The 10,405-nt window shown below is 55.3% G+C and overlaps 1 protein-coding gene across 1 annotated transcript; it reads left to right on the plus strand.

The window, feature by feature from the left end:
• The first annotated feature begins 889 nt into the window (after positions 1–889).
• Positions 890–6,317, plus strand: LOC130264879 (maestro heat-like repeat-containing protein family member 7). The gene is made up of 15 exons (XM_056513485.1): positions 890–1,387; positions 1,518–1,582; positions 1,688–1,837; positions 2,021–2,169; positions 2,487–2,637; positions 2,865–3,052; positions 3,150–3,287; positions 3,549–3,663; positions 3,810–3,947; positions 4,162–4,338; positions 4,470–4,625; positions 4,771–4,872; positions 5,217–5,319; positions 5,583–5,639; positions 5,935–6,317. The coding sequence occupies exons 1-15, from the start codon at positions 1,267–1,269 to the stop codon at positions 6,132–6,134; spliced, it is 2,010 nt and encodes a 669-aa protein (XP_056369460.1). The 5' UTR covers positions 890–1,266; the 3' UTR covers positions 6,135–6,317.
• Positions 6,318–10,405: the final 4,088 nt, after the last annotated feature.

Raw genomic sequence — 10,405 nt, forward strand, 5'->3', positions numbered from 1 at the left:
GCTGGCCACAGGCAGACAGGCAGCAACCTGGAGCATTGGGCATCAAATGCTGGGCTAAGGGTTTTTTCCGGAAAGCAAGAAAAACAGTCAGAAGAACACAAGGAAACTTGACACGATCTCTGTAAGAATCTAATTGTGTTGGGAAAGTCAACAGTGGATGGGGTTTTTGTGCTGCAGATAATAACTTTTAATAAAATATCATTCCAGGAAGGAGCAACAGCTTCTGCCTTCTGAGCAACACCAGGTGTTGCCACCAATTGCTCCAGGTGCTCCTGCCAACAGGCACCTGCAGAAAGGAGCACAGGCACCAATGCACATGGGCTTTGGCTGTACTCTGGCACAGAAGTTCCCCGGGGGCACAGGTTTCTGTGGCAGGAGTAGGCACCTGCACAGGCAGGGCTCGGGGGTAGCAGGTCTCCTTTAGCAGGGACTCTGCCACCTCTGTTGATTCCAGTACTCCCCAGGCCCCAGGGCTCCGAGCAGCATTCGTGTCCTGGGCCATACGTCCCATGTCTGTGTCACAGCCCTGCGTGTGTGACGGCCACCCAGCACCAGGTCATGTCCCAAAGAGGCCCTGGCAGCTTTTCTGGAAGGCACCAGTGCCCTTCCTGCTGCAGCTGCGTCAGCAACCGTGGGGGCTCCTTCTGCTGCCCTGAGCAGGCAGAGCAGAGGAGCATCTGCTTGTTGTTTGAGCCGCTCCTCAAGTTCCTCTTGGGCTGTCCTTGACACTCATGGAACATCTTCCTTCCAAGCTGGGGCAGTTTGGGGGGGTGGGGGTGTCCCCAGGGCACGTGGGGGTGTGTCCTAGGGCTCTTTGTGACACAGAGCACCGTGGTCACCGTGGGATGGAACAGAACACAGCGTACAAGGGTGACCCTTTGTGACACGCAGTGACATAGGTGCTGGCGGCGACACGGCCACGCCACAGTGCTCGGTGCACGCGTCGGGACAGGACGGAGAGAGCGGTGCTGTGAGGAGCCCCCGCACAGCCAGCTCGTTCCTTGCTGACCCGGAGCTTTCCCGAAGTGCTACCTGTGCAGGTGACCTCGAGGCCAGACTGCGGGACTCGGCGAGCCGGAGCATTTCCAAAGCGTCTGCCGTCCCTGCGGCCGCTGCCCTCGAGGACAGACTGCAGGACTTACTGTCCTTCAGCCTTCCCAAGGCTTCTCTGTTGCAGCTGTGCTTTCAAGGCACACCTGCAGCACTTGATCTTTGAGTTTTTCCCAGGCATCTCTCCTGCAGACACTCCAAACTCCAAACAAAGACATGGAGCAGACACCTCCCAGGGTGCCCAAGCTGGCCTGGGTGAAGGAGGAGGAGGAGGAGGCTGCAGCTACCTCAGCACAGCAGCCTGGAGAGCTGGAGCAGCTCCAGCTGCTGCAGAAGGGTGAGTGCCAGAGCTGGGCCACAGGGCTGGTGCATCCCAGGGCTGTCCCTGCCTGGGAATGCAGGGCTGGGCCCTGCTCTCCGGCCTCTCCCGCAGCCCCTCAGCCCTGGCTGCGCTCGCTCTGTGCCAGGTGCAGCCATGGACTGGACACAAGAGCAGGACCCTGCCCGTGGCCGCTTCCGCAGAGCAGCGCAGGTACTGCAGCCATGCCCACCTGGGCTGGGCCTGCTGTCACTGCTCAGCCCAGCACCGTGCCTGGAGCACTCCATGGATTCTCCCTCTCTTCCTGCCCTTCTGCAGATGATCTGTGAATTCATCGTGCGCGTTTGGCGGGAAGAGACCACCGGTGTGGGCACTGGGCCTTCGGCAACCTTGCACCTCTTCAGTGCTGAGACCAGTGCTGCCATGCTGGATTTGCTTGTGGAGAAGGGTGTCTCCAATCCAAAGCAAGTAAGCAGCCTGTGGCCAGGGCTTGATCACCCCAGGAACTGTGTGGGGCCTCAAGCCGGCTCTGCTGGCTTCCCTCAGCCTCTGAGGCCCAGCCCAACGTGGTGGGAAGGGCAGCACTTCTCAGGGGAAGCTGGGGAAGTTGCTGCTCTGGCAGGTCTCCAGGTCTCCCCACGCCTTCTGCAGGTGCCAGCCATGGTGAGGTACATCCACAAGTGGCTCACGGCCAATGAGTCTGCTGGGCACAGGCTGGACAAGGCCCTGCTGGAGCTGACCAAGGAACACCCCTATGATGTGCTCATGACTCTCTTGCGCTGGGCCCCATCGGGTGACAGGTACCTTGGTAGCCCCACCTGCCTTGAGGGCTTAGGGTTCATCCCCCGTTACCCTGCAGAGCCTGTCCCTGCTGAGTGCCACACAGGGGCACAGCTCCAAGCCCCTGCGGCCCCTCCGTTTGCAGTGCTGCCATGTCAGCCCCTGAGCGTGCTGCCACGCTCCCTCCCTACGGGGCTGCACCCCCGTGAGCTGGCTGGGCGCTGCTGGCCAGGGCCAGTGGGCAGAGGCAGGGCTGACGGCCAGTGCAGGTCCCTGCAGCAGCCCAGGCCACGGTGCTGTGGCCGAGACCCCCTGACACAGAGCTCTGACCCCACAGAGCTGCTGCGGCCATGTGGGGGGTGATCCTGACCTCCACGGGGACTGCGGAGCCGGCGCTGCAGATCCTCATCACTGTGCTGAGCGCCTGGCCAGTGGACACCTCTGTGTACACCTCTGATGGGGACAGCACAGGAGTCTTTGCTCTGGCTGTGAGTTCCTGCAACTGACCTCTGCTTGCCCCTAGGCCACCTCTCGAGCAGCCAGCTCTCTGTCCTCCCCACAACTGCATCTGCCTGCCTCAGGCACTGCACTGAACCTGGGGCACCAGGCTGGCTGCTCCCACAGTGTCTCCCCCGGCCTCTCCTTCGCATGCTCAGGCCCTGCACATGGATGTCTTGGCACCTACTCTTGTCTCTGGGTGCTTTATTTTTTGTAGGCAACTGTGACACTGTGGAATGTCTTCAACTGGACCTGGTGCCCACCTATAGTGTTGGAGTACTCCCCCTCTCTCTTTCTGCGTCTGCTCTTCCAAGCTTTCATCAGCACACTGTATACACCAGAGGTGGTTGATACCTTCTGGAAGGAATGCCAGGAGCAACTCGGCCTTGCCACCAACCCCCAAAGGTGCTCCATCCCAGTCTCTCCAGTCTCCCCATCCCTCCCATGCCCTAAGGCAGGAGTCAGAGCTGCCAGTGTGACCTGGGCTTTTCTCTGCACACAGGTTTGCAGTGCAGACTCTGAAGGTGCTGCTCTGCCGAGTGCAGTGTGAGCATGTGGTGTTGGCCGTGGAGCGCAAGGGTGGCTGGGACACGCTGCTCTATGCTGGCACCCACCACTATGCAGTGGGTCTGCTGGCCAGGTGAGACCCCCTTCTCCACGCTGCTGCTGCCATTTGTGCCCAGGCTGCCCCACACAGTTCCTGTGGCCATGGGTGAGAGGGCCTTGTCACAAAGAGAATGAAGAGCAGACTGGAAAATTATTCCAGGGGAGGGTGCCCGGGAACAGCCGCCTCCCAAAGAGCCCACTGGGTGCTTGGGAACAGACCAGGCCTCTGGGAGTCAGCCCTGGGAGAGCTTTGCCTGCCTGGCTCAGGGGCAATGGTGTCTTTTCCCCCCACCAGGGAGATGCACGGTGTCTCTGTGTATTGGCATCACTACATCATGTCCTACCTCTTGGAGCTCCTCAGCCAAGGCATTTCAGACTGGGAACTGCCTGCCATGGCGTTCCTTGTGGAGGTGAGCCCCATGGCCAGCGCTGCCCCGCTGAGCTGACTCCCACCCCTCTGTCCTCTCACAGCCACAGCTGCCTGGAATGGCGCAGCCCTGTGCAGTTCTGAGCTCCTGCCAGCTGGGCACCCCAATCACTGCTTTGTGTCTTCCAGCTCCTGGAGTTCGTGGACTTCAGTAAATGGGCTGACAGCATCCTGGAGATCATGCCAAGGCACCTGCAGAGCGAGTCCAAGGAGATGCAGCGCCTGGCTCTCAGAGGCCTCGTGGTGCTCAGCAGGGACCCCTCGATGGTGAGGAGGAGGCAGCGGCTGAAGCTGTGCTGGCAGCGTGGCACTGGGGAAAGCAACCCCTTGAGCTTAGCTGGGCTTCGGGAGCCGTGGCAGCTGCTCCCAGCTCTCCTGCGTTGCTGTCCAGCTGCCCCAGTGCTCCAGGACAGGCCTGCGGCCCCTGGGCTCCATGGCAGCAGCAGCAGCATGGGGTTGCCCAGCCTTGTGTTCCATGCAGAACAAAAGAATGCACACCCTGACTGAACGCCTTGTGGACCTGCTGCGGGATGCAGATGAAGAAATTGTTGAGACGAGCGCCGTCGTGCTCAGCGCTCTGCTGCTGCACAGAGACCTCGCCATACCCAGCCCCATCGCCCTGCGGCTGGCTGCAGCGCTCTGGCCACTCCTGGACAACGTAAGGCTCTGTGTCCCCAGCCACAGCCAGTGGGAGCTGCCCCCAAGTGTGGTGTCCCATGGATTTCCGGGCCTGTGCACAGAGAGGCCTGGAGCAGCTGATGTGGAGGGCTTTTCCTTCCTTTCCAACAGGACAAACGCCAAGTGCAGCTGCTCTCCATTTGCCTCTTCCAAGATGTGATGAGGTTGGTGGAGGCAAAGGGGAAAAAGGCCCTGAAGATGCTTGTGAGCAAGAGCCTGCTCCCCCTCTTCTTCAACTGCAACAACGAGAACGTGCGCATGGCAGAGGTGAGGACTCCTGGGCGCTGGTGTCCCCATGCTCAGCTGTCTCCCTGCACCCTGGCACCTCATGGGCTCCAGTCTCCTCGTGGCCTTGGCACAGGGAGGCAGCTCCTGTGCCCTGGGCTGCCGTGCCATCCCTGGCTCTCTGCAGGCCTCTCGGGAAACGCTGCTTGCTGCAGTGAGCTTCCTCAAGAGGAGGGATCTGGAGCATCTGGTGCTGACGGATCAGATGTGGAGGTTTGGGGAGTGCTTGGTAAGGACAGCCTGCAAGCCCCAGCCCCAGCCTGGAGAAGCCCCTGCCCACGGTGCCCAGTCTGTGGGGCTGGCAGCTGTGGCCCCTGCCCAGTGCTGCACCCAGGGGCACCGGCCTGCGCCCCACACGCTGCTCCCTTCCCCGGGCTGCCCACGCGGGCTCTTCTCCAGGCTCCTGTGGCCCCAGGGCAGCAGCTGATGGAGCCCCGACCCAGCCGGGCTCTGCTGCGGGGCAGCACCGCGCCTTGCCGGGCCCTCTGCTCCCCTCGGGGCTGTGCGGGCAGGGCAGCCCGGGGCCAAGGGGCAGAGCCCGCCCCGACCCTTCCCTCCCGCCGCTCTCCGCAGCTGGCACAGGACAGGGACCGAGCGGCCGAGCACCTGCGGCAGGCCCTGCCGTACCTGCGGAGTCCACAGGAGCCCCTGCGAGAGGCGGCCGTCCGCTTCATGGGTGAGCACACGGCCGGCTCCCTCCCCGCCCCGCCGCAGCTCGGCCCCAGCCCCGGCAGCTGCTGCCATCCGGGCCGGGGCCGTGGAGCCCCGCCTGGCCTCGGGGCTGCTGCCGCCCTGTGCCAGCCGTGCCCTTGGGCGGCAGGGTGCGGCGAGGGCCCGGGCTGAGCCCTGCAGGGGAAGGAGGTGCGGCGGCCACAGGGCTGGCAGCGCCGCTGTGGGGCAGCCGTGCTGCTGGGGCCGTGACGGGCTCTGTGTTGCCAGGGCTGGCCGGGCGGTTCCTGAGAGAGCAGCAGCGAGAGTTGCAGCTCCTGAGCAGGGGTGAGTGAGGCCGGCGGGCTGGCAGCGGGGGCTGGCGCTGGCAGCTGCGTTCCCTGCCCCGGCTGCGGAGGGCTCTGCTCCCTGCGCGCACCAGGGGCGGCGTGGGCAGAGCACAGAGACCTTTCAGGGGCCTGTGCGAGGGAGAGTCGGGGCCAGCACCTTCCAGCTGCTCCTTGCTGTCTCCTGCTGCCTCCAGGCCGTGGCAAGAGCTGGGGGGCATGGACGGGTCAGGAGGGTCTCCCCAGGTCCCCGCAGATGCAGGCTCTGACTGTGCCTCTGTTTGTCTCTCTTCCAGCCCTTCAGGACATGGCAGATGACATCAGCCCTGCCATCTCATGCCTGGCACTTCAAACTCTGTACATAAACATGGCTGTACAGAGCATTCCCTCCTCCCGACTCGAGAGGATGAGAGATGGATTCCGCAGGCTCTGGAAGTCACGGCCTTCCCTGGGTGGCCGTGGCCGGTTCTCCTGCTGGAGTGCTGTGGAGGACTGATGTAGGAGGGTGCCTCTGATGGGGCCACCTGAGCCTGCAGTGAAAACCTCTCCTCTTCATGTAGTTTTTTATTTTTATTTTTTTTTTTTTTGCCTAGTGTAATAGTTTAGCAAATTAGTAAAATACTAGATTAGTTAATTAGGAATTAGTAGGATTAATAAACTGCTGCTGTTATACACAGAGGTCCAGGAGCTTTCTTTTGGTGCCCGGAGTCTTCAGGCCATTGGGGAAGAGGGGAAAAAGGGTGCTTGTGCTCAGTAAGTGGCCAAGGGAAAGTGGCCCAAAGCCCCTTGACCTTTGGTGGTTCTGCCGAAGCCTTAAGGCTTCCAGCAGAGCGGCTGGGCCGAGGCTGGAGCTGCGGCGGGGATCCCTGAGAGCCTGGTCCCTGGAGATGGCCAGCACAGGACAGTGGGAGGCGTGAAGGGATGCGGTGCTGCCAAAGCCTGCCAGGATAAGGCAGTGGGAAGGCGTGAGGGGGATGTGTGTGGCGGTGGGTGGCTGGAGGCTGTGATGGGACAGGAGGGCTTGTGTGGATGGCTTGGTGGGAAGCCCTGAGGAATTGGGTGGCAGAGGCCATGAGCAGCCCCCAGCCTGCCACCTTCCTCCTGCCACCCAGCTGCTCTGGCGCTTCCCCGACGCGTCTCCGGGGCCTGCGGCAGACGCCCTGGAGGCCTGGCCTCAGCAGGACGGTGGGGACACCCTCGGAGGTGCCCATGCTGGTTGCACTGGGACAAGGAGGGACAAGGAGGGACAAGGAGGCCGAGCAGGCCCTGCAGGAGCACAGCCCCTGGCTGCTGCTGGCGAGGCGCAGTGGGCAGAGGCCAGGGAGATGCATCACCTGGCGCTCAGAGGCCTCGTGGTGCTCAGCAGGGACCCCTCGATGGTGAGGAGGAGGCAGCGGCTGAAGCTGTGCTGGCAGCGTGGCACTGGGGAAAGCAACCCCTTGAGCTTAGCTGGGCTTCGGGAGCCGTGGCAGCTGCTCCCAGCTCTCCTGCGTTGCTGTCCAGCTGCCCGAGTGCTCCAGGACAGGCCTGCGGCCCCTGGGCTCCATGGCAGCAGCAACCCCATCGCCCTGTGTTTTGGTTTGAAGGACAGATGTTTGCCAATAAATGCAGAAGCTCCTCTTTGAAAGAGACAATTTAATTTTGCTTTTTTTAAAGTGCTATAATTGTTTGAATTAAGAGATAAGGGGGTAGGAATGGCAGCTTTTTACTAATATATTGAACCGTAGAAGCAGAAAACAACTGCAGTTATTAAAATTAGCAACAAAAGAGACCAAATAACTCAGTTTCAGTCCTTTGTTTAGCTGCGGGCACACTCGGCCTGTGTCTGTTCCCAATGATATAACACGTGGCAGGGCCTGCACAGCTGCGGAGAGCAGGCAGGAGCCGGGGGGAGCGGGAACAGCACCGGCCGTGCTGTGTCTCAGGTGGGAGCAGGCTGGGAGCAGGCTGGGAGCAGGCTCCTCACTGCTGTTTGCGTCTAGGTGATAAGCTGTGTCCTCAGAGGAAGGAGGAGATGAAGTCAGTTGACCGCAGAGCGTCCGACTCTTCTGCGTTCTCGCCGCATGGGCTGGAGACGGGATCCTCTTCTTCCCAGCTCGCTGGAAACACGAGTAGCCCCTTTAGGAAGCCAGCCCCCACCTACCCCTTTGTCTAGAATCCTTGTAACATCCTGGGTGTAACCCAGCAGGCTCCGTTAGCATGATAATGGGAAAAATTCTATAAACTGACACAGTAAGAGAACAAAAACCCAGCCCCCAACAGTTGCCTGCATACACGACTTTTTCCTTTGAAGGTAACAAATGCGGTGGAGAATGCTTCTAGTGTTTTAGTTTCAACCTGTACTCCCACTTAACATCAGACTTAAAAGATAGAAACAGTGCATACTCCTATCAAGTCAAAGGACAATATTTGTAATTACATCATCAGAAACAAGATTACAAAGAGAAATGTGAACAAAAAAAAAAAAATATAACCTCTGATTACCGCTAAAATTTCTAAGTAATTTCCTGTGAGATGCTTGAAAAAGAAAACAGATATTAATTTCATAGAAGCCATTTAAATGGGATTCTGGTGCGCTCCTTACAGGTGAATCTGAAACTTAGGCTTGTTGACAAGATTCAGATATCCCAATTCATATCCTCTTCCCAGTCTAAACTTCAAGACAAAATCCTTCTCCTCTTTTCACCTCTTCCAATTTCAAACTTTATTTCTGGTTCTTTCTTGATTTCTGGTATTTTTTAGAGGAAATGCATCTGAACCTCTCTTCAACTCCCCCACTTCACTGTAAACAAATGCAATGCAGGAAAATCACAGCCCTTCCCAGAGATTTTCAAGAAAGCCATCCTACTTTGGCTTTCTCTAACTGGGTTTAATCTTTTATTTTAAATAGCTTTCTTGCTTGTCAAAATATTTTCAATGCTGTCATAATATTTTTATAAGTGTTATGTCACAAAGAATATTGACTGTATGTACGGCTTGATCAAAACTGCAGACTTTGATTTGGACAGATGCCCTGATATTTTATCTATAGTTTATGCTTTTAGTGTTGGATGCCATTTTAGTGGAGAGTATCCCCTACACACCCCCAGCTCAGATGTGCAAACACAAACACACATATACTTATGGAATTTTATGGCCCTATAGGGTCATGCTGTGGGATAAAAGCACTGTTTTTGCAGATACCCAAGGAAAAACTTTTGCCAAAAAACCTAACAGCCTCTTTCTCAAATACAGCAGAACAATGAAAAAAAAAATAGCAAGAGAGAAAGAAATTTGTGTTTGGAAGTTGTGAAGCTCCTGTAATACAAAAATATCAGAAGAGTAAAGAGATATGGCTGTCTTCCTTCCCATATGTAGGGAGCTATACAGTTTAAGATGTTCACATGAGTCAGTGGGAATCTCCATATCTGTGTGTACATATAAATAGGCATGCAAATATATAATAACCGTAAGTTAGAAAACAGGAAGTTAGACAAAATAAAAAATTGCTTTCTGTAGTTTGGAGTTCTGTTAATTTTTTTTCCTCACAGTAAATTTCAAGAATTCAGGGAGGCAAAAAATGCTTTCAATTTTGTAAAAACTTCTAGCAGCTACCTCTACTAGGAAATACAATATCTCTTATAGTACAAGAGAACATCATTATCTTCACTGCCAGAGTACTGGGGAAAAAGTACAGACATTTTGTGTGACAGCACAGACATCTTGGCAACATGTGAACAACAGTTATCCAATGAAGAATTTGTGAGCATTGTTCGGCACAGAACAACTTCATGCCAATTTTTCCAATCACTCCTTTATTGCAGGAAGAAACTAAACTGGGTAGCACGTGTACCCTTGATGAATGTAACATGAAATGAAACTTTCTGTATTAAACCTACATGCAGAATGGGAAAATAAGTTTAAAATCTTATCCAGGGCCAAAAAGAGAGGTATCACCTCACGAGACAATGGGCAAAATGGGGAGCAACATAAAAGAAATTATTTTTTTCCACTTTAAAGGAAGATCTTTCTCCACTTTAAAAGAAGTTCTTTTTTTCTTACTGAAGCAATATCAGACATTGTATCCAAACACTTAGTTACCACTGCAGTAATTAATTTTTTAGAAAAACACCAATTCTCTCAGTGTAATGACATTCCCCAGTAATTGTTCTTTCAGCTTGATGAAAAGAAAAAGGTACAGAACTATTGATGAGCTCTCTTCTGTGTATTATAAAAATATAGCCAAAGAAACCAAGAGCCATTTTATCAGTTCTTCTCTAGATTGATAGTCATTTTAGAAAGGTGATTCATACGGCATGCTGACAAAATCCTATCATCCTGTAGTATGATAACAACGTGATAAAACAATTCCTCCATAGATCTCCAGGTGCTTTACAGAACACTGTGAACACCATCATAGTGAAAAATTCAAAAAGAAAAGTTGGGTCTCCTAGACTCCTATACAGTTCAAGGTCTCACTAGGTTTACCCTCAATCCTCTTCACAAGTAACTGTAAACCATGTCTGTTCCCACCCTTCAGTCAGATGAAAAGGGATGAAAAGGCTGAAAGAGATGAAAAAGCTTCCCATGTAACCAGAAATGTCCACCTCTTGAATACAGCGGTGTTATAACCTGACATAAGCTAGAGAGTAACAATTTTGCATTAATTTTGTCATTGGAGTCACTCCAGTACACGTTCTTCACAGCTATGCAGGTGCTATCAAGAGAGCAATAATAAAGAAGTAAGTTGGCAACACAGAGACACTGAAAATGTGTCATTAACTATAA

Source organism: Oenanthe melanoleuca, chromosome Z (genome assembly GCF_029582105.1).
Source record: "Oenanthe melanoleuca isolate GR-GAL-2019-014 chromosome Z, OMel1.0, whole genome shotgun sequence".
Lineage (NCBI taxonomy): Eukaryota > Metazoa > Chordata > Aves > Passeriformes > Muscicapidae > Oenanthe > Oenanthe melanoleuca.

What these genes read in the sequence shown, in the direction of transcription:
- LOC130264879 (XM_056513485.1), top strand. Translation starts at nt 1,267, where the DNA reads ATGGAGCAGACACCTCCCAGGGTGCCCAAGCTGGCCTGGGTGAAGGAG. An exon ending in GCTCCAGCTGCTGCAGAAGG is followed by an intron (nt 1,388 to 1,517) that starts GTGAGTGCCAGA and finishes GCTCTGTGCCAG; the next exon opens with GTGCAGCCATGGACTGGACA. An exon ending in GCAGTGGGTCTGCTGGCCAG is followed by an intron (nt 3,288 to 3,548) that starts GTGAGACCCCCT and finishes TCCCCCCACCAG; the next exon opens with GGAGATGCACGGTGTCTCTG.